Source organism: Melospiza georgiana, chromosome 10 (genome assembly GCF_028018845.1).
Source record: "Melospiza georgiana isolate bMelGeo1 chromosome 10, bMelGeo1.pri, whole genome shotgun sequence".
In the NCBI taxonomy this organism is placed as follows: domain Eukaryota; kingdom Metazoa; phylum Chordata; class Aves; order Passeriformes; family Passerellidae; genus Melospiza; species Melospiza georgiana.
In genome coordinates, this window is record NC_080439.1 from 22,901,126 (window position 1) to 22,924,317 (window position 23,192).

General features: G+C 46.1%; 1 protein-coding gene across 1 annotated transcript in view; it reads left to right on the forward strand.

The window, feature by feature from the left end:
• The first annotated feature begins 1,391 nt into the window (after positions 1–1,391).
• The window catches only part of LOC131087349 (vesicle-associated membrane protein 2-like), a 63,086-nt gene continuing 41,285 nt past the window's right edge, over positions 1,392–23,192 (forward strand). Inside the window, exon 1 of the mRNA XM_058030940.1 lies at positions 1,392–1,542. Coding sequence (XP_057886923.1) covers positions 1,541–1,542 — 2 coding nt within the window. The 5' untranslated portion in view covers positions 1,392–1,540. The remainder of the gene's footprint in view (positions 1,543–23,192) is intronic.

The following is a 23,192-nucleotide window of genomic DNA, read 5'->3' on the forward strand; positions in this document are numbered from 1 at the left end:
CAAATGTATCTTTGTCTAGGATATCTGAACAGTAAACTCTGCTTGGGAGGGAAAAGTTATGGAGGAATTCCAGATGAGCTAAGTAATCTGTGGGTGGATGAAGCTTGAAGGTAGTTGGGAATCTCCTGATTGTCATCAGGGTGTGCCAAATGGTTGAAACTCCATCTTTACATAGACAAAATACAGTTTGAAGTGTTTTCTGCTTCCATCAGGAAAAGTTTCTATGGCCAGGCTCTCATGAGTGTGATGTGTGAGCAAAAAACCTGAGGCTGGAAGTGCTGCCCAAAGTGACATTTATTCATTCATGCAGATAATTGGCTCCAGCACAGGAGACAGAATGCAGTGGCAGGGGGTATGAGGAGTGTCTAATTCAGTGAGTAAACTCTCGGGCAGCAGAGGAGAAGGGAGAGGGGCTCCTGTGACTGTCACTGAGAGTTCCCTGTTTCCCCAAGGAGCTGGATCCCTCCAGCGCCGACAGCCCATGGCTCACATCTGAGTCAGGCTCTGGTGACACCTGAGCCTGCCTTTGGCAATAGCTGAGTGTCCTGATGGGTGATGTCACATTCCCTGGCCACATTCTGCATGAAAATACCCAGCTGGTCGATAACAAGCTGAGAAATGGGGCTTGATGCCTTGCTCACCCCCAGTAGCTGTGCTGCCTTTGCCTATTGCTTTGAGGAACAAATCACCTTCTCTTAGATTTCCACATCAGAAAACACAGATTTGATCTGATGACACTGTTGCCCTTTATTCCCAACAGGCACCCCAAGATTTGAGGTCCAGGCACTTAGCAAAGCTGCTTGCACTGGTTTGAATGGCCAGTGCTGGCTCCACTGACAGCCACAGAAAATCAGAGAAGGCAGCAACAGGTGAAGCATCTTTTTATAGGTGAATCATTGGGGCAGCAGTGTTAAATGCCACTGCCTGAAAAGCCATGCTGACTTTGTTATTCCTTCCCCTGTGTTTAGGGCACGGGAAGGCCTCGGTTTGGCTGCAGAGGAGCCTGTGCTGTTTCAGAGTTTCAGCTCTGCCCAGGGCAATGGGCACGCCCGGGAGGGTGAGGCTGCATGGCCAGAGGGTGGGAAGCTGTGCTTCCTCTGAGACACAACCTTTCCACAACCAGTGCCTGACCCGGTAGCTTATCTGTCTCTGGACTCGCTCTGTGGATGAAAGGACACGCACGGCAGCGTGGGATGGAGCGGCAGCACCTTCCGTCATCCTTCTCCTTTTCAAGGATGTTTCCTTCTGGGTGGTTAGACAGGCACCCAGCGGTGTCCGTCTGTCCCGCAGGCTGAGCGAGCCCACCCCGGTGCCACACCCGGCGCTGTCCCCGGGCAGGAGGAGGGTGTGGAGGGGCGCTGCGAGCCTCGCCCCGCTGCCGGGCTGTGATGCGAGGCGCAGGCATGCTCAGTAGCCGGTGCCTACCCCTCCTCTCCCAACAACACCGCCTGCAACAGTAGGAGCCGGCTGGCAGCAGGCGAGGAGCCGAAAGCCATCTTTGCTGGAGAGGGAGCAGCGCTGCCCGCAGCCCCCGCTCGCCATGTGAGTAGCGGGCACAAGGCTGGCACCGCACCGGGGATGGACACGGCCGGGGGTGGGCACGGGGCAAGGATGGACAGGGCTCGGGGATGGACACGGGTCGGGGGTGGGCAAGGATCAGGGATGGACACATGGCAGGGATGGACAAGGATCAGGGATGGACACAGGTCGGGGGTGGACAAGGATCGGGTGTGGACACATGGCAAGGATGGACGTGGGTCGGGGGTGAACAGGGGCTGGGCGGGGATGGACACACGGCAACGATGGACACAGGGCGGGGATGCACACGGCCGGGCATGGACACACGGCAATGATGGCCACGGCCGGGGCTGGACACATGGCAAGGGTGGACATGGCCGGGGATGGAAAAGCACCGGGGATGGACACTCGGTAACGATGGCCACGGCCGGGGATGGAAAAGCACCGGGGATGGACACTCGGTAACGATGGCCACGGCCGGGGCTGGGGCGCTGCCAGGGCGGGGGCTCGGCAGGTGCCGCGCTCGGAGCTGCGGCAGCACCGCCCGTCGGAGTCGCTGCTGCTGCTGCACCTGAGCGCACGGATGGGCTCTCCCCGTGTCTGTCCAGCAGCCCAGGGGTTACGGGCACGTTTCTGGTCGGATTCACGCTGAGAAGGGAAGGCTGGGCCGAGATCCTCAACAGGTTCGAGCCAGGGTGGTTCGATAGCATGAGTCACCGGCGCGGCTGCTCCCGGCACACGGGTCCCGTTTGCTGTCCGTGTTTAATGAAACGCTCTCTGGCAGACGGGAGCTGTCTGATCAGGCCAGCCTCACCTCCTCCAGTGCCTATGGCTTCCTGTCAGCACTGCTTGGTGGTAATCTGTTCCTTCTTGCTCCCATCTCTCCAAATTCCTGCTCCAAGTTTTCACATGGAGCATTAATGGCAGCGTTAGCGTTCTCTGCTAGGCAGCGATGAAACCCCCAAAGTGCATTCTGAAATCAGAAGTGTGCTGAGGTAAAGAGGAATTGATCAGACCCCTGTTCATTCACAAAAGGGTTCAGGCAGCTGAAGGCATCATTTTACTATTGCCTCAATTCATTGACCCTGAGGGAGAGCCCAGGAGGATGTCTCACACAAACAGTCATTTGTGCTGGTACTGGGTGATCCTGCAAGGGCTGGAGCTGGGGTGATTCAGAGAACATGAGGAGTGCAGGGAATCTGTGATTAAATTGCTTTAAAAATATTTCTAATAACCAACTGTTCTTCAGGAGGCATTTTCAAAATAGAGCCTGCAGTCACATATTCTGAAATGTTAGCTTTAGTCTTTAATGCTGCTTCCTATATAATATCTCAGACAAGAAGCTTTTGTCCATGTTGTCCGAAACATTTCTAAAGCAAGGAACCCTTTGGAATTCAAAAAACCACTTTCTAATAGAAGATTCCTTCTGCAAACCCCCAAGCCTGTCAGTTGAAGCCAGTTCATTGTAGGCTCCTGTTGCCTGGCTGTGTTTCTGTTGAGCCAGATGATGACATCAAACACTTTTATTTGTACGTGAGCTGTTCTTCAATGATTAATATATGAGTTTGCTGCTGCAGTTTTGTACAATCAGAGCTGCTCTGACACTAAGCAATAATCAGATGATGTTTAACATAACCTGTGTGTGTTTCAGTCTTGGTGTATGTAGGTTTTTCATGAGAGTATTTGTATATTAAGTAGAAAGGGTGGTACTGATATAACTGTGGCAGTGCTGGGCTCCTCCTGGGCTGTCCAGACCTGCCCTGGCACTCAGGCTGCTCTGGCTGGGATAAAGATCTCCTGCCCTGGGCCGGGTGCCAGCCCCACCCAGCCCTGTGCTGTCCCCTGCAGCAGGGTTTGCTCAGGAAGGTACAGGGCTGTGCTGGGCTATTCCCAGTTTCCAGCTCAGGAAAAGGTCTCCAGCTTGGGGAGTGTCTGAGCCTCGGGGGAGTTCTCTGTATTTCATGTTTGTTTTGTGCTCTCAGTAAGGTGGCCGTGCTCAGTTTGTGGTGTTTGGGGCTCTGCAGAGTGTGGCAGCAGCTCCCTGTTGGTTTGGAGCTGACACGGAGCAGGCTCTGCCTGACCTCACTCTCATTTTGGAACCCAGAGAACAGCATTCCTTATTCGCTCTGTTTTCTGTGGCCCGTGGCTGTGTGTCAGCCCAGCAGAGCTGCCTGATCCACATCAGGTGGGGATCTGTGCCTGTGGCCTCTCTCAGCGAGCACAGCCCAGGGCAGGTGGGATCCACCCAGGTAACAGAACTTCCACCTTTGTGCGGGCAGAGCAGGGGGAGCTGCAACATCAATGAAATGAAATGAAAGGAGAAGGACGTAAAAAGTGTTTAAGGCAAGAACAGGGAGAGGTCAGACCTGCCAGGAGAGCTGGGAAAGTTGTTCCAGGTGTGAGGCAGAGCACACAAACTCATTTGGAGATGTGAGAAGCGGTGAAGGACAAAATGGTGCCCAGAGCTGAGGTGCTCCTGGGCTCTGTTCCTGGCTGGAAAACAGGCCAAGAGCAGCAGGTGAAGGGGTGGCTTTGTCTCCTTTACAATGGCTACAGAAAAATGCCAATCACTTGTTTTTAAAGTTTTAAAAGTGTAATAGTAATAAAATGGTTATTAAAATAGTAATACAATTAGAGTAATAACAATTTGGACAGTTTGAATTAGGACAATATGAGACAATAGAAACAAAGAGTTATGGACAGTCCAGGTACCTTTTTCTGGGCAGCATGAAAAAGGACCCATGTTAACCGAGGATTAATCCTTAATAACAACAACCTGTTGCATATTCATACACTTCATACATGATGCATAAATTCCATTCAAACACAGGATTCTGTCTGGTCATCATCAACTTCTTCCTCTGAATCCTGACAGCGCCTTTGAGGTGGGAAGAAGTTCATTTCTTCTGATAAGAGAGCAATAAATTATTTTTCTCTGAAAGATTCAGGTGTCCTGTGGCTGCTATCTCACTGTGAGTCCTTTCTTTTAAAAAAGTCTCCTACATAGCATAGTTTCTATTTTAACATTTTTTATAACCTAAAACTATATTTAACACACTACTTAAGAGAATTACTACAGCATAACTTTCTAACGTGACACACATAATATTCATTTTAATATTTGCAAAAAGCCCATCATAAAATGCATGCATTTTTCACACAGCTCACTGGGCAGTCCCATACAATAGCAGCTGCAGGCAAGGTGTCACCTGCTGCTCAGGCAGGTCAGTGGCTGCAGGGAGCCTCTGGCTGCCTTGGTGCAGCACCACAGCTCCATGGCAGGGACACCTCCTGTGAGACAGCAAAAGCACCTGGGGCAAAGTCCTGCCTCATTCCCCAGGCAGTAGTTAGAGCTTCTTAAAAAAATTATTCTTGTGCTTGTTTTAGAGCAGCAAGGAGGGCATGGGTGGGATTAAAATGGTTCCAGCAGCAGAGTGAGTCTGTTCTGGTTGGGTGTCTGTTCAGTTTCTCTGAGAAGAATGTCGTGGCTGTTGTCTCCTGTTGTTTGTGGAGCAGTACTTAGCCCTGCTTTTGTGGGCATAATTTTATAAAACTTGTCAGAATCTCCCTGCCCTTTCCTTGTACCAGTCAGCAGAGACAAACAATTCAGTATAATCCTCTTCACAGCCCTGATGCACTGCTTGCAGGGAGTTCAGTGCCTTCCAGGAGTGCATTCAGCCGGGGCATGTCCTGGGAAGGTCCAGCACGCAGGAAAGGGAGGGATACACATCCAGAGGGGTTCCACACTGTGCCTGTGTTCCCTCAGAAATGTGCTCCACAAGGGTTCTGCAGATCCAGGCTGCAGGGAGATGGGATTGCCCTGGAGCTCTCGGGGTTTCACACCTGGTGCCAGCGCTCAGGCCCAGCCAGGCAAGGCCAGCAGTGACATTTGCTGCCATTCTGTCCCCTCCTGCAGGTGATGGCTTCAGGCTGGCTCACACTGCCATGGCTGAGGAGCTGCTCCTCTCATCCAGGGCATGTAATGGAGCTTGTGGTGAAAATAACCAGGCTGTGCTCAGAGCTGTGTGCATGGGAAAAGGATGCTGAGGAGTGGGAAGAGCCCAATTTTCAGCACAGCTCTGTGCTGACCCCTGTGCTGGTTCTGAGGCTCACAGCTCTCAGTAAGAGCCTTTAAGGAGTAGGAGCTGCTGTTTAATCTGCTGCCTGGAGACATCACCAGGGGGATTCAGGTGTTTTATTCACTGTTGGCTTCCCCTGACTTGCTCTCCTGTGGCACCATGCAGACATCATCTTCGTGTGTTGCAACAGAAATAAATGCTGCCAGCTCACAAGATGTGCTGTTCCTCATACACTCACCTTGCCCTTGGAAGTGAGGGTGGCCCAAGTAGGTCATAAATTGTGACAGCATTCACAGGGGTTCTTGGATGAGGGAAAAGATGAGAATGTTGACTCCATGTTTCAGAAGGCTTGATTTATTATTTTATGATATATATTACATTAAAACTATACAAAAAGAATAGAAGAAAGGATTTCATCAGAAGGCTGGCTAAGAATAGAAAAAGAAGGAATGATAACAAAGGCTTGTGTCTCAGACAGAGTCAGAGCCAGCTGACTGTGATTGGCCATTAATTAAAACAACCACACCAGACCAATCCCAGATGCACCTGTTGCATTCCACAACAGCAGATAATCAATGTTTACATTTTGTTCCTGAGGCCTGCCACCTTCTCAGGAGGAAAAAATCCCAAGGAAAGGATTTTCCATAAAAGATGTCTGTGACAATAAATCTTTTGGGTATTTGGGTGATAAGTGTTTGGAAGTGTAGAGATCAAACTGTGTGGTGTCTTGAGGGCCTCAGCCAAGGAAGTAATCTCAGGAAGGGAAGGATATGTGACAAGTGCAGGCAAAGATTGTGTCCTAATAAACATTCTTGCAAAGTGGCTAATATGAAATAGATGAAACCCAAATCCATGTAGTTTGGAGATCCCTTTCCTTGTGACTTAGCTCTCCTTTGTTGTGCTGTGCATCACCACAGCTTGTTCCCCTTGACTCCCAGCATTTCTCACAGATAGCTCCAGCTGTGGAGTGACTCACAGGACACTGAGAGTGGCTGCAGCAGCAGATGAATTGGTCTGGCAGAGGAACACTTCTCCTTCTTCAGGAACTATTTCCATAATTAATGTCTTCCTGCAGAATCAGTGATCAGGCTGAGCCACGTTTGTGTGCAGGTGTGTGGAGAATGTTCCTGAGTGGGGATGAGCAGGCAGGGCTGAGGGGAGGAATGGGCTCCATGTTCTCCCTCTCCTTGGCTGTCACTGGGCTTTCTAGCGAGTGGGAAGAAGGATGGAAGGCAGGAAAAAAGAGGTGTTGGGATCTTTAGCTGCTCAGAGTGACCCCAAGAAGAGTTGGAAAGTCTCTTTTCCCAGCTTGGCACTTGAAGAAGGAGTCAGGGCTCTTTATTTCTCAGTCTCAAGGTTGTTTATTGTTCCTTATCTATAAAATTCTTTCTCCTGCCCAGCTGAGGTCTGTCCAGCAGGACAGTTCCAGGCACTCTGCCTGCCCCCAGGGTGGTGTTATGTCTTTATACTAAAAACTACATCTACAATGTTTACAATTACTTTCCAATACCTATCACCTATGTTAGACAGTGAGCTTCTACTCTAAACCAATCTGTCAGTGCCACCATCACAGCAGAAGATGGAGGCCAAGAAGAAGAAGGAGAAAGGCTGGACACACCCAGTTCCCTCCATCTTGCCTCCTGAACCCCCATACCAAAACCCCAAAATCTACTTTTCCACCTCGTGATAACTCCACTATTATTCCGCCTAAACTGTTGTGGCTTGCTGATTTTCATACAAGGTTGGTAATTTGCTCCACGGGCCATAATCAAACCCACAGGTGTTTTGGGCTCTGTGCCAGGGTCTCTGAGCCCCCTGGCAGGGTCCTGGCCATCCTGGACAGCCAGAGGGATGCTCTGGGTCCTGACAAAGAGGGAGCAACCAGTCCAACACAGCATCAGCTCTGTGCATTCGAGTCATTGATCAGCAGACAGGGAAATCAGAGATACTGAGCTCCACTTGCTCCCCTGGCAGTCTGTGTGTGCAGAGCCCCTGGAGCTGCTCCCTGCCAGCCAAACCTGCCCAGCCCCAGGCACCAGTGGGTTCAGCCTGGCCAAACTGTTTGTTTGAAGCGTTTCCAGCTCAGAGGGAGAATATTGCCTCTCCTACGTCACTGAGCACTCTCTGCTGTCATTATTCATGGCCATTACCTGCAATTAACCGGCCTGGGTTTCTGGAATGATGCAATTCCTTTTCCCTGCCTGTGGCTGAGCACTCCAAACCCTTTTGCATTATTCACTGCAGAAGCATCAAGTGATTGCGAGGTGGGGTTTTTGTAACTGCTCAGCTATGACAACCTCATGTTTTTTCAGTGTAAGTTAGTGAGTAACTCATTGAAATAGAGCTGTCTGTACCTTTGCAAGTGTTTTGTTGGTTGCAGTTATATTGCTGCTTCTGTGCTGGGTGATATATTTAGATTGGAGGTTTCTGATCAAATAATCTGAATTACATGATCCAGTTCCTTGATCTTTTTGGATGAAACTATTTAATAAGTAAAATAAAAGTATTTATATTTCAGAATAAATGAGAGAAAAATTTAATTTATCTGTGTTTTAACTTACACCTGGATTCAGTATCACAGCATCAAAAGACAACTCTTCTGGAAAGCAGAGATTCTCCTATGATCATCCTTTTAGGAGATAAGGAGATAAACCCCATAACGTTTCAGGGGGTATGTTTTGTTTAGTTTGGGGTTTTTGGTTGGTTTTTTTGGGGTTGGTTTTTTTTTTTGGTTTTTTTTTGGTTTTTTGTTTTTGGTTTTTTTTTTTTTTTTGTCTTTTGGGGGTTTTGTTTTTTTTTGTTTGTTTGTTTGCTTTGGGGTTTTTGTTTGTTTGTTTTTTGTTTGTTTTTTTAAAAGTACATTCTCCTCTTTCTCATCTCTCTCACTGCATTGCAGTGAGAACCAGTAGATGGATGGTCATGGTTTCCAAAATGTGGGCACTGCACGTTTGGAAGCACCAGGGAACTGAAAGTTTGTGTTGGTGAGGGGTCTGTGCTGTGACCTTCAGTGGAAATCCCTTGTTTTGGAACTGTGGAAAGCACAGGGAACTGCAGCAGCCTTTGCAGACAGAGGAAGAGCTGCTGCATGGTGGGAGCACCCCAGAGGCTCTGATGGGTCCTGTCCCATCCAATGGTCCCTAAAAAGAATGAGGCTCCATGGGTTGGAGCCTGAGCAGGCAGAAAAGCATCCACAGAGCTTTCAGCACTCCCTATGTGATCTGGAAAAGAGCTGAAGAGAGGAAACGCACAGTGATGAGTGTTGAATTGAACTCTTCTTAGTGCTTGGTACTGGAGAGGTGCTGGTTTTCTTTTAGGATGTGATCTTACACAAGGTCCAGGTGGGAATTAATATATTTAAATTTTAAATTTTTAATTAGTAATTGAAATTTGAAAAGCAAACAGTATTAAAAATGCAGTAATTGTAGAAAAAGTGGTTTTTTTTCTTATTTCCTATTCTGGAAAATGTGTCATTACAAAATTATCAAAACGCTTCTTTGCATTCAAGGAAATGAAGTTGGAAAATTTTGGTTTGAAATAACTTCTTGAAGGGCTTCTTGCAGTGCCTGTGTTGAGGAGAGATGTTTTGAAAATTGTTTTGGGAGATAATGAAAGGTCTGACTGGATGGTGTCCTGATCAAGTCCATGTAATGGGCTCTGCTTTGAACAGATGGTTGCACTAGATAATCTCCAGAGGTTGCATCCAGCCTCAGTGCTTCTCTGGTTCTCTTTGAAAAGGTCACTCATAATTGAGAATGTTGGAGTTAATTAAACTAACATTTGGCTGTTTCCCAAACATTCAAGATGCTGACGTTCCATCCATGATAACTTTGATTCTCAACCCATTGGCAGTGGATGCCACAGAAATCCCTCTGATAGAATGAGCAAACATATGGTATTCAGGACGGGAGGGAATGGAGGAGCTTGGAAAAAATGCAGATCACTGGAACGCATTCTTAAATTTGTCTTGGATGCAGAAGTTTGTGTTCTTCCCACAGAGAACAAAACCCAGATTCTCTGCATCTCTCACCTTCAGTGCAGGCTGCTCCAGCCTGGTGCCAGCTCCCAGCTCCCTGCAAGGGCCACAGGGCCCTGGGGCTCTGGGGCAGCCATGGAGCTGCTCCTGGAAGTGCAGCCTCAGCAGAGCACAGTGGTCAGTTCAATAACACCAAATAAATGTGTTTGTAGCAAGTCAGGGTGTTTAGGCCGCAGCAGAGGAGAAGGAAATGTCCCTGCTGTCACCTGCAGCATGAGGAGGAGTCACCCACAGCAGGCAGGGAGTGCTGCTGGCCAGGGCACCAGGGGATGCCTTGGGAGGGCTGCCTAGAGCAGAGTTAAAAGAATAAAGTGGGGATTTATTAAAGGCCTTCAACAGCCACACCTTGGGCAGCCACAGCCTCCCAGAGGCTACACCCAAGCTGGACAATGGGCACCAGTTTTTCAGACAATTGTAAGTTTGGTGCATTTACATATCAGGGGTTAATTCTCCAATTACAGCTTCAGCTAATGAAGTCATTTACCCCCAGTTTGCTGCCCCCAATTCACTTTTGTTTGTACTTTTTGGGGCCTGAGGCTGTGGGGTGTCCTCGGATCTCAGGCCCAGAGGCATTGTGTTGTCTGACCAAAATGTGAGGACAGTAACTCACACTCTGCACGGAGTTTGGAGTGATGCACTGATGCAGTACAGGATCTGAAAAATAAAAAAGCTGAAATCCTAAGGCATCATCAGAAGCTGGATGGATCCCTAGCCCAGCACCTTCCCTGCCTCTCCAGATCTCCTTCCTTATACCAGATTTGTGTACCTCTGGAAGAGGTGAGCAGTGAGTTTCCCATGCCAACTGCATTTCTTGCTGGACTCAATCTCTGTACCCTCACAGGGAGTGATCCCCCCCAAAGCATGGAGCCTGTGTGAGGGGAGCTGTGCATCCATGAGAGGAGCTGTGCATCCATGAGGGAAAGGTGCATCCATGAGGGGAACTGTGCATCCATAAAGGGAGCTGTGCATCCATGAGGGGAGCTGTGCATCCATGAGGGGAGCTGTGCATCCATGAGGGAAAGGTGCATCCATGAGGGAAAGGCCTTGGGGCCTGGCCTGGGCTTCTCAGCATCCCCTGCACACCCAGAAAGCCTCTAGGATATGGGGGTGCTGTGATTTACTCAGTGCTTTTCACACTCTGAGGTCTGGGATCGTGTGATGTGTCAGCATTTTAGAGATGTAAGGATCCTGATAAAGCTTTCCTAGAAATTATGAAAATTATTAATTATCCCCAAACCCACTTGTTATCTACTACAGGAGGTCAATGGTTAGAAATTGCATTTGTTCACTTGAATTCACACACAAAAATAGCTCCTCTCTATCTGCTGGTGGCTGCCCTGTGCAGGGCCTTAATTCCAGTGTGCAAAGGGCACTGCTGTGGCAAGCACAGAGCTGCTCTGGTGGCACAGACTGGGGCATGGGTCAGAGAACAAAATAATGTTCTCTACATTATTTTGGAGTTTGGAGGGGGATTTTGTGCCTGTACATTCCTTACTGCTGTCAGTGATCCTGAGCAACACCAAAAGAAGAGGCAAAACTCTCTCATCCCCTCTCCCCCTCACTCTTTTTAGGCTGACTTGTGGCGACCGAATTGAACTTGTTTCTGAGCTGAACTTGTTTCTGAACTGCAGCTGGCTTTGCTGATAGCTCTGACAGATTCCCCTCACACATCTGCAGCAGAATCACTCCCAGGTGTGCCCAGAGACAGCACCTGGTGCCAGCAGCTGTGACAGCTCAGCTGGGGAAAGGGGAAGGGAAGCAGAGGAACAAAGAGCTTCAATCAATAGCAGCAAAAACATCCCAAGGGCACTGAGTGACAGAGCAGCCCTTCCAGGAGGCTCTGGGTGCTGGGCTGGTTCCTGCACCTCAGAAGGTGATGGGGTTTTGGGTTATTTGGAGTTTGGGATTTGGTGGTGACCTCTGTCCATTGGCTCAGCCCAGGGTTTGAAGGCAGAATTTGCTGAGTGGTGTCAGAGCTGTGCTGGAGCATTTCTGCTGATTGGCACCAGGGACAGCTCACTCGGGGTGGGCAGTGCCAGGATGAATCAGCAGATATCCCCTCCTGGAAGCACTGACAGCCTGGATATCCCAAGTGTTCAGAGAGATCCCAGCAGGCTATAAAATGAAATGTTTGACTTCTCCTTTCCAGCAGGGAGCTGTACAGTCATTCCCTGACAGCTGAGCTGGTCTCCCACACACGTGTGAAGATCACACAATGACATTTTTCAGCAACTTTGTTTACTAGATGATACAAACACAAAAATATTTCAAGTCACTTAACACCTTGATGCTTTTTTCTTTGCATTGAACATTTTAGGGAGATGGGGGAGGGAATGGGAAGGCAGAATGTGCCCCACACTCTTGGCATGCTGGCAGGAATGACATTTCCACATCAGCCTCATTGCTGCATGTACATGAGGTGATGTGCTCCCTTGTATTTCATCTCTGTGCCTGATCTGTGGCCTCAGCAGCAGCAATGTTCCAGCACAGACCTTTCCATCACATGTTCACTGCCCTTCAGTGACAATCACCTTTATGCACTTGACTCTGGGGGAGAGTGAGCAGATTTGATTAACTTCTGTGCAGACTGAGATGTCTTAGCAGTAGGATGATCTCCTAACAGAAATCACAGCTGACAGGTGCTTTTCTTGTTGAACCCACCTGGTAAAGCTTTGAAAACAAATCCTGCTCAGTCCTGATGTGCCTGGGGCAGCCATTCCTGCTCCAGGAGCAGCCTGGATGCTGAAACCTGTCCTGCAGAGAGGACTTGGGGTAAAACTTAACAATTGGAGTCAAATACAAAATATTGGGGCAGAAGGAAGAACTCTGAGTGTTTGTGTGTGCGAGTCAAGAGAGGGCCTGCACCTTGGAGAGGGAGACAGGGACCCACAGAGCAAAATTCCTCTCTGGAACCTTGGAAAAGGAGACAAGGAACCCACAGAGCAGAGTTCCTCTCTGGAACCCTGGAGAGAGAAAAGAGGAACCCACAGAGCAGAGTTCTTCTGTAAAACCTTGGAAAAGGGACCTCACAGAGCAAAATTCCTCTGTAAAACCTTGGAGAGGGAAACAGGGACCCCACAGAGCAAAGCCCCTCTGAAAAACCTTGGAAAATGAAACAAGGAACCCACAAAGCAGAGCTCATATGAAAAACCTTGGAGAGGAAAACAAGGATCCCATAGAGCAGAGTTCTTCTGAAAAACCTTGGCGAGGAAAACAAGGAACCTACAGAGCATTGCTCCTCTCTGGAACCTTGGAGAGAGAAAAGAGGAACCCACAGAGCAGAGCTCCTCTGTAAAACCTTGGAGATGGAAATGGAACCCACAGAGCAAAATTCCTCTCTGGAACCTTGGAAAAGGAAACAAGGAACCCACAGAGCAGAGTTCTTCTGTAAAACCTTGGAGAGGGAAAACAAGGAACCCACAGAGCAAAATTCCTCTTAAAACCCTTGGAGAGGGAAACAGGGACCCCTCTCAGAAAAACCTTGGAAAAGGAAAACAGGAAACCCACAGAGCATTGCTCCTCTCTGGAACTTTGGAAAAGGAAACAGGGAACCCACAGAGCAGAGCCCTTCTGAAAAACCATGGAGAGGAAAACACGGAACCCACAGAACAGAGTTCTTCTGTAAAACCTTGGGAAAGGAAACAAGGAGCCCACAGAGCAAAATTCCTCTGAAAAACCTTGGAGAGGGAGACAGGGAACCCACAAAACAGAGCGTCCCTCTGGAATCTTGGAGAGAGAAAAAAGGAACCCACAGAGCAGAGTTCTTTGGTAAAACCTTGGAAAAGGAGACAACGAACCCACAGAGCAAAATTTCTCAGAAAAACCTTGGAAAAGGAAAACAGGGAACCCACAGAGCATTGCTCCTCTCTGGAACTTTGGAAAAGGAAACAAGGAACCCACAGAGCAGAGCTCCTCTCTGGAACCCTGGAGAGAAAAAAGCAACCCACAGAGCAGAGTTCTTCTGTAAAGCCTTGGAGAGGGAAAACAAGGAACCCACAGAGCAAAATCCCTCTGAAATTCCTTGGAGATGGAAACAGGGACCCACAGAGCATTGCTCCTGCCTGAACCCTCCATTGCTGTGTTCTGGTAGGGACCAAGGGGCAGCAGGGTTTCTCAGTAACTCTCTGTGCTCCTGGAGGAACCTGCAGGTCCTGATCCAGGGCAGGAACTCCAGCAGTGACACTTGTGGTGGCACTGAGGCCTGCGAGGCCTGAAGCCCCTGAGGAGATGAAGTGTAAGCAGCAAAGGAAAGGGGGTGCAGAAGGTCAGATCCATGTGGGAAGGCAAATCCAGAACCCTCAGAATGGGGCTATTGACTGGATCAGGCTCAGCTCAGAGCCAAATCCCTCTGTACCAGCTGCTGTCCCTCTGAGGCACTGCAGGAGCACTGCACTGTGTGAAGGGAAACATGGAAAAAAGCAGCCAAGAGTAGTTTAGAAGGTAACTGCCAATGAATTGAGCGGTACTTTGCTGAGTGAATGTGAAAAATCCCCCCAAAATTGCAAAATATTAGACATTTAACAAAACCTCAGCAGTGACCGGCCAAATGTTTAATTTAAAACTTCACTTTTTTTTTTTTTTTTTTTTTTGGTAATTTTGGGGTATTTTTTGCCTGTTTGTGGTTTTTTTGTTGGGTTTTTTTGTTATTTTTTTGGTGGTTTTTTTTTTTTGTCCTTTGGTGCTGGTGCCTGTCTCTGGGTCTGTTCTGGTTCTTCTCGCGTGTTTACAGCAAAGGCAGCTGTTTCCTCAAAGTGGAGCAGAGTGTTTGTGCCTCACTGTTTGGGTACATGTAACCATTTGTAAAACCCCTCCAGTGGAAGGGATTTTCTGCAGGGGCTGAGGTTGATTTCTGTTGTCTTTGTTTTGCTCTGAAACTGATGGTGCAGGCTGCTGAAGGGATTTTGCAGGTAAATGAGGAAGGAGTAGCAACAGAAACACATCCAACAGCCTGTCAGTGGTGACAGCAGACAGGATTGCAGCAATTCCTTTGTGTTGTCAGATGAACAAAGGGAATCCCTCTGCTCTGAGCTACAATTTCCTTCAATTTGGTCAAAGTAGAATAATCTGCATTTATTCTTCTTGGCTGTTTCTTGGAGAGAATAAATGAGGCAAACTCTGCTCATTCTTTCATAACAGAACAGACTGGATGTGGGCTGGGTCAGAAGAAAATTAATTTAGAATATGTGAGGGATTGAGGTGAAGGCCTTGACTCTTTCTTACAGAAAGAGAACTTTTGAATTTCTGTAAAGCCTTTGCATTTTCTGTTCTGACAAGCTCCTACCTGGTAAATCCTTTTTTTGGGAGCAGCACAGAAAACTGAGACTTGTCATGATGGACAAAGTGAGGAGGACACACGGACAGCCTGGCTGGGATGGCCAGAAATCACTCAGCCTCTCTGTTGTGCAGAGAATGAAATTACTGCTGTCTCTGCCTCCTGTCTGCAAAGCACAACAAAGAATAAAAAAGAAAAGGACTTTGGTTATTTTCAATTATTAAACCATTGCCCAAGGAGTGGGGGCTTGTTTGGATCTGGAAACTCCTTATAACCAAAGCAGGGTTCTTCTTGAGAGGCCTTTACTTGTGGTGTATTTTGTATTTCTAAATATCTATGTGATTTTTTTTTACATAGATTTTACATAGAACTTGCTCTTGGGTGTGTCCAGATAAACGCTCAGGGTGCACAGCTCAGACATCACAAAGACAAGTTGACCTTGCAAGGATTAAGAGAAGGTATTAACACTCCACAAGAAATGTGAGATTTAAGGTGAGAAGATATTCAGCGCAGGAACAAACACCTCTGTGCCTGGGAGCATGCAGATGTTTTTTGTTTTTTTTTTTTTCAAATTGCTGCTATTTATAAAAGACAGTTGCTTTGTGCAAGTATGTATAAAGAAAGATCAATTCAGAATTTTCCATGATGCTGTGCAAGAGCTATTTTACATATGAGCATTATGATTTCAAGCATGTTCTGTTTGACAGTTCAGTGTTTTGTTCTGTCTTTAGAAATCAAGCCCTGAGAGGCTGGTGCTTTTTCTATGTGTTTGCATTAGATGCCTTGTTTTGGGATGGGAAATTTGTTCTGTTTGTTGTTCAGAATATCTACAATGGAGAAGTTACTTGACAAATTTAAATGCTGGAATGTAACATTTTGGTTTTGGGGTCCAGTGCACTGGGGTGGCTCCTGTCCAGGCTGGGGATGTGGCCTTTGCAGAGCTCTTGTTTCTTGTCACTTTGCTGTGCACCAGGATGTGCTGCTGGTGCTCACCCTCTCCACATTGAGGTATCATTTGCAATAAGTCTATGGCAACAAAACAGCAACAATTATTTTAAGTTTGTGCCTACAGCATCAGAGAAATGGAGAATTTATTTCACAGCAGGACAGTGGGTGAGCCCTGCCTGCACAGGAACTGGCCCTGCTCATAGAAAGAGAAAATCCTGGGCTATAATAATACAATACCACACCAGGTGGAAGAGGATGCATCCAGCATCTTTCTCTTGCCTGTCTGTCCCCAGTCTGTCATGTACATGTTAGGAAAGCAAACTGATTCTTGCAATGCTGGCAACCTCAGCACTGCACAGATTTACACAACACAAACATTGACAAATGAACCAAAGATGAATTAAAATTTCCTTGGAAAACTAAGGCAAATGTAGCTGTATAGAATATATTGTCTGGATTATTTTCCTTCAGAATAACAACTCTTGATCTAGGACTGAACCTTGAATATCTTTCTCTCCTGTAAATATTTTGCCTCACAAAACCTTCTGTGGAGTGAATTTGCTCCATCAGTTTGTACACAATGTGTGTCTTTTAGATTTTTCATCAGAGGCCACATCTTGTGTCATCAGGAATAAACTTGCCTGGCTTGGTTCTAATTTAAAATTTGAGTTCTTAAGTGTTCATAAATTTTAAAAAAAACTTTAAAAAAGCAAGGAAAAATAAGCATCATGCTGGGATATGTGAATGGAACAGAGCCTGTGGACTGGGGAAAATATCTTCTGACTAGAAAAGATCTTTGAAGAGAGAAAATAAATTCCCAATGGAAAGATCAAAGCATATGAAGGTAATGGATTATGACAAGGTAAAAAACCACCTGGAGAAAATAGTTAGTTCAAACATAAAAGAGGGGAATAGGAAGGAGTATGGGGTTTTTTTGAGATAAAGGGTAGTTAGATGGCTGGCTAAGTACTTGAGATTACATGTTGTACCTAAAGGGTTATTAGTGGGAATTGGGGCTTTTTTCCTGTCTGGTCTAGCCTCCACTTCTGTGGTGTCAAGATAACCTTGGAGCTGCAGTCCTGAATTCCTGCTCTGTTGCAGAGCCCTGTGTGGTGACTGCAGCCTGATGCACCCCGCTCTGCAAACAGATCCTGACAGACTGACAAGAGACTGACATAATTGCAATTAATCTTAAAAAGTCCCTTTAATAGTCTGAGCAGGTCCTGACAGGGTCAGAAACAGCAGAAAGAAAGAAAGGCCGAAATGCATCTGGCGAGCTGGGAAATGTTCATGGGTGGAGAGCTCTGGGAAAAAACTGGTTCAGGTTATGTCAGCAGAGATCCCCTGCCCTGCTGGATCCCTGTTGTCTCATATATCAAAAGTTCTATTATCATTATAGTGCAAGGATTCCATACCACCAGAGTTTCACACCTCCTCGATGTTTCTCACAGCCAGCTCCTCTAAGCACTGACTCTTCTTGGTCCTTGCAGTAACCAACTAACTCCAGTTCCCCCCAATCCACTCTTTTATGCCACTGTTCTTATTGGCTACAGGTGTGGCCTGTTAACATCAGGCCTGCTCCTAATCTTTAGTAATTGGTCCAGCTGCAACTTGTTGGGGGATAAGATTACATTCTGTACCACCTTCCTTTACCCATACTGTGTCCCCCTACCATTCCCCCTTTTTCTTTTAACCACAGAGTTGCAGCATTTCCAGAAGTACACATTCAAATAAATTAATATATTGCATTTACAACTAAGAGTTATATAAAGGTTCAAACACTATATTATAGTACAGATATATATACGTATTTTTCTAAATGTTAGTTCAGCTTCATAGCTTTTCCCAGTTTACAAAGCACTTATCTTCAAGGTCTTTTACACTCATATTTAACAAACACCAATAGCTGTAACTGATATATTTTACCAATAGTTTAGTATTCAAATCCTGTTTCCCCGAATCCACGGGTCAATATAGTTTAGTCCTGAATCACGTCAGGGTCACCATTTGTTGTCTGATATTATCAAGGGTTCTATTATCATTAAAGTGCAAGGATTCCATATCACCAGAGTTTCATACCTCCTCAATGTTTCTCATGGACATCTCCTCTAAGCACTGACTGTTCTGGTCCTTGCAGCAGCCATCTGACTCCAGTTCCCACCAATCTACTCTTTTATGCCCCTCTTCTTATTGGCTACAGGTGTGGCCTGTTAACATCAGGTCTGCTCCTAATCTTTAGCAATTGGTTCAGCTGCAACTTGTTCGGGGATAAGATTACATTCTATATTATTTACCCATACTGTATCCCCCTACAGATCTAGCTAGAGCTGAGCAGCAGGGACAGATCTCAAGGATGTCCCTGTCAGTAGCACATCACGGGCAGCCAGTCTTTGCCATGCCTCCAGGAGCTGAGATCAGTGACTCTGCCCAAGGCTGGGCCCAGCAGAGCTGCACTTCATCGTCCTGTTGCTATCCCATCCCTCCCTGAGCCTCAGCACAAAGCAGCAATGCCAGGGTTTGTGCCAGGCTTCACCTGAGCCAGGAGTTCAGAGTGCTGGATTTCCTGAGAGCCCCTCAGAGCCACCTGCAGGTGTTTCTGCTGGCCCCTCTGGTTTACTGCTGCAATGTTGGAGCATCCCCCAAACCTGCTGCTTGTTTCCTTCATTGCCATCCTGCCTAAACAGCACTCAGTGCACCTCAGCAGCACCTGCCTGCCCTCTCTCTTGGGTCACTTGCTCCTTTGCCTTTTCAGTTTTTAAGGAACAACCTGCCTCTCTTGTCTTTGTCTGCAGAAGTTCATTTGGAAAAAGGCAGCAGGTTTGCATAGTGACCCTAAGGAAGGGTCACTGTAAATTTATTTATGTGTGTCGCCTCTGTGCTGCTGCTGAACAATACTGAACAATAATAATACTGAATAAATAATGAATAAATAATGAATAAATACTGCATAAAGCTGAGCAATCCTGGGGTGCACTTCATGAGCCCACCCCATGGGTGCTGTGCCTGTGGCCATTGCTGTGGGAGGGGTGTTGGTACCAGATGGGTACAGAGGGAGATGGAGGCCTGGAAAATCTCAGCTGTAAGAAATAGCTACTCACTTTTCAGAGTTTAGGAAGGTTTATTAAACCTTATCAAAAATACAATTGAAGACTGAATAAAGAAAAAAGGTCACGGCACTGGGAGCAAAAGATTTTCCCTGCCATGTGCTCAGCCACCTCACAATGGAAGTTTTCCCTTTTTAACCCTTTAACCTCTCCCAGAGTTCTGTCCATCAGCCCCTTCTTTGCTGTCCAGTGGTGGAGATCTCCTCCTCAAACCCTGACTGGAGCTCAGGTGTTCCACAGTGACAAGCCAGCCCTCCCAGCTGTCCCTTGATAACCACATGAGGGGTAAAACATCACTATAAATCTATAAAACTTTTCCTAGCCTATATACATGATATCTGTCTGTTAATTGTGAGAGTCGATCATTGCATTACTCATCTATCACACAGCCCTGGCTCCTCCTTAGCACTGCCTGTGCTTTCTGGGTGCTCCTCTGCTCTTCTATGAAGTGCCTAAACTGGTGTAGTATTTGTTGCTTCCAGCTCACAAGTAACCTGGAATGAAAAAAAAAAAAACTAAATTAAAAATAAAATTCTGAGCCTTTCTTTTGGTTAGACAGTTTTACTTTAAACTAGCAATTTTCCCTTGTGTTAAAGCAAGAGCAATCTCTTATCTGTCCCCAAGACCAGAAGGAATTACAGAAAGAAATAGATCTCAGTGGGGGCATGGTCCAGAAGGAATGGAGCAACATGAGTGCAAAATTCAGCCTTTAATAGCAAAGCATTGCTATCTTCTCTTCTCTCAAGGTCTTGTTTAGTTTGGCAAAGTACAAACAAACCCCAAGAAGTTATGGGAAGTAGATGCAGCAAGACTGGGGTGGATAGAACAAATGGTTTTGATGAGAGATGTTATTGCTCTGGAAATGAGAAGGTAACAGACCTTGAGGTGAATGTTTGATATTCAGAATTCTTGATAGCAAGATGCCAACAGAATTTCACATGAGTAATTGGCCAGGGCCACAGAGTGACTGAGGCAGGATGTAAGAACTGTCACAGTGTTGAGCCTTTGCCAGCTCCCCGTGTGAGGCCGTGTGTTCCCACCTTTTCTGGGATGCTCTGGTACAGTCCTTCCTGTGCCATGAGAAAATTGTGCACTTTGTTGTGTCTGGCACCACTTTTTGGTTGTGTTTTTGGGGTTTGTTTTTGCTTTTTGTATAACCATGCTAACTTAGTTCCCAGCTAAGCTTAGATACCAGCCCTAAAATTTCAGTTTTCAACCCTTAAGGGTTTTTAACCCTTATTTTCCCCTGGTACACCTGGTCAGAGCAGCAGTGACAGTGGCAGCCCTTGGCACTGTGTCCCTGCCAGGTCCAGGGCAGTGCTGCTACCAAAGATGCAGTGACTCCTCCTCCTGCAGCTCCTCCTGTTCCACTCAGCTCTGAGGGGCTTTGCTTTTGGGTCACTTTTTGCCATTTTTGTCACTTTTACCATCAGTCGTGTCCATGGCAGTGTGGAGGGTGGAAGGTGACAGCACACACAGTGAGGTATCATAAAATAAAGGTGGGATAAAAGCAAGAATTAGCTGTGGACATTGAAAAATCATCATTCCTACCTCACATCGTTGTTCCACCGTGAGCAACACATTTGGCCACCTTGGCTTCTTCTCTTCTCATAGCTGGGAAGAAAACATATGGGATTAGAAAGCAACAGCAGCTCAGTTTTCATTTGAGGAAGGAAATAGAGTGATTCATTCTGAAGCCATGGGCTCCAAGGGAGGAAAATCTGAATTATTAACAGCATATTTAAACATGACGGCTGCTGACACCTTCATCTCTTATTTTTACTGCCATGGATTTTCTTCACATGCAGTGAGAGAATTTACACTGTAGGAACTGTGAATGGTTTCATGCTTCCTACCCATTTTTAGCTGCCTAATTTATGGAAAGCCATTACGAGGTGAGTCACTGCTTTCACAGGATTAGTGTGGTTGAGATAGAGCTTTGGGTGTTCCTTTAATTTCCATATTTGCTTGAAAGGAGCAGCAGACCCACATTAAAACTGTTATTGTTTGGTATAACAGGGGAGCTCAGAGTCTCTGCTCTCCTTGATCATGTGCAAATACTGAGGAGATGCTCCCTGAATAAACAAGAGATTTTTATCTGCATTCTAGATACTCTGAGTCAGGGTGGCTCATTGCTCAGAACTTGTGCCTAATTGGATGGGAATTCAGTAAGTCCAAAGATTACAAACCAAGGAATACTGGGAATCTCACTATAAATCTCACTTTAAAGAACTAATTGGAGAAGCACATTTACTCTCTGGTTGATCTTGTTGAGAATTAAGACATTTACAAGTTAAAAATGTAATGTGCACGCCTTACACGGGGTGAGGGTTTTCCCCTCATAGTAATTGTGGGGGGAAATACATTTGGGCTGTCTGAATCATGAATGAAACAGGAGAAAATGCAGAATGTGAAATACTCAAGTGCAGAATAAGGGGCAGATTTCATAGCCAATACTCTTTGTAATAAATAACTCAGAGATATTTGTTCAGTTTAGACAACAGACTCCAGCAGGCAGTAATAGATAAAATTTAAAGGAAATCCTGAATTGATTTTTAAAGCTAATTTACTTGTCTGTAAACCTCTAAACTTGTCACAAAAGGCACCTGTTTGTTACTCACCTTTCACGCAATTACAAGCTCTGAAAAAAACCACAAAACTCTTCATAACAGTGCTTGAAGATTGGTATTTTTGCTGGATAAATTCTGAGGCAGATCTTCAGCTACTACAAAGAGAAGTGACTCTGAAGCTTTTCTTTTTTTCTAATGAAAGACCTCTTTTGTATGAGCTACCCACTTCCTTTTTCCCTAGGGTTTTAAAATGCTTAAGAGATTTTAAAAACCAATGGAAATAAGTACAATAGTGACTAATGTACATAAGGATGGAAGACAATCAGTGATCAGTTAATGCTAAATTGCAGAAACTAAAGATCCATCATGTTAATCAATGTGCATGTTTTCATGTGTACCCCCAAGTGTGTGATTTTGAAAGAGTTGTTAGAAAATTAATTCAAAATTAAATTCTTAAAACCTGTCATCAAACTGATCTCAAGAGCATGTGCTTGCCTACATATTAACCAATAAACATTTTTTGGCTCCTGTTTTACTGTGTGAGTCTGTGGTGGAAATGGAACTCCTTGGCATTGACTTCTGTAAGGAGATTCAAAGTACTTGGAGTGTTTATTTAGAATTGAATTGTTCCATCATGCTTTTCCAGTAGGATCTTTCTCAATGGAAATGTCTTTGGACTACATATTCAGTGGCCATCCATCTGGATTTTCAAGCAAGCATTTTTAATTTTCTTCTGAACTGAGATCAATACAAACATTTGTGGTGGCTTCTTTTATTTGTACTTTCCAAGCACCCCACATTTCTCATATTGCTTCATTCAGGGCTGAATGCAGAAGAAAAGCAGAGCAACAGTATTCCTTGGAAGCTGAATGATTGCTGCTCGTGTTTTACACCACTTTTACGTAAAATGAACAGCGTCCTCCCCTGGGAGCCACTGGTGAGGCTGAGGTGGAAAACTGAGGAGCAAAAGCAACAGCAGAGGCTAAAAAGAGATGCATGCAAGAGTTTTAAATGGTGCTGGCTTTGGCCAGTTTGTATCATTGCCCTTTTACCATCCTGCTAAACTCTGTGGAGTGGGGAAAACCTCAAAGATGCAGATTCCAGATTCCTGCAGGAAATCAGCAGCAGCCAGGTGGGAAATCAATCAGTAGCCAGGTGAAAAGCCAGTAGGTGTTGTCATTACAGTGCAAGGGTTCCATATTGCCAGAGTTTCATACCTCTTTAATGTTTCTTGTGGGCACCTCCTCTAGGCACTGACTGTTCCTTCTCCTTACAGCAGCCAACTGACTCCAGTTCCTACCAATCCACTCTTTTATAACACTCTTCTTATTGGCTACAGGTGTGGCCTGTTAACATCAGGCCTGCTCCTAATCCTTAATAATTAACCCAGCTGCAACTCTTTAGGGGCTAAGATTACATTCTATACCACCTTCATTTACCCATACTGTATCCCCCTACAGTAGGCAGGTGGGAAATCACTAGCCAGGTGGAAATCAGTAGCCAGGTGGAAATTCAGTAGGCAGGTGGAAAATTAGTAGCCAGGTGGAAAATCAGCAGTAGGCAGGTGGGAAATCAATCAGTAGGCAGGTGGAAAATCAATCAGTAGCTGGGTAGAAAGTCAGTAGCCAGGTGGAAAATCAGTAGCCAGGTGGGAGATCAGTAGCCAGG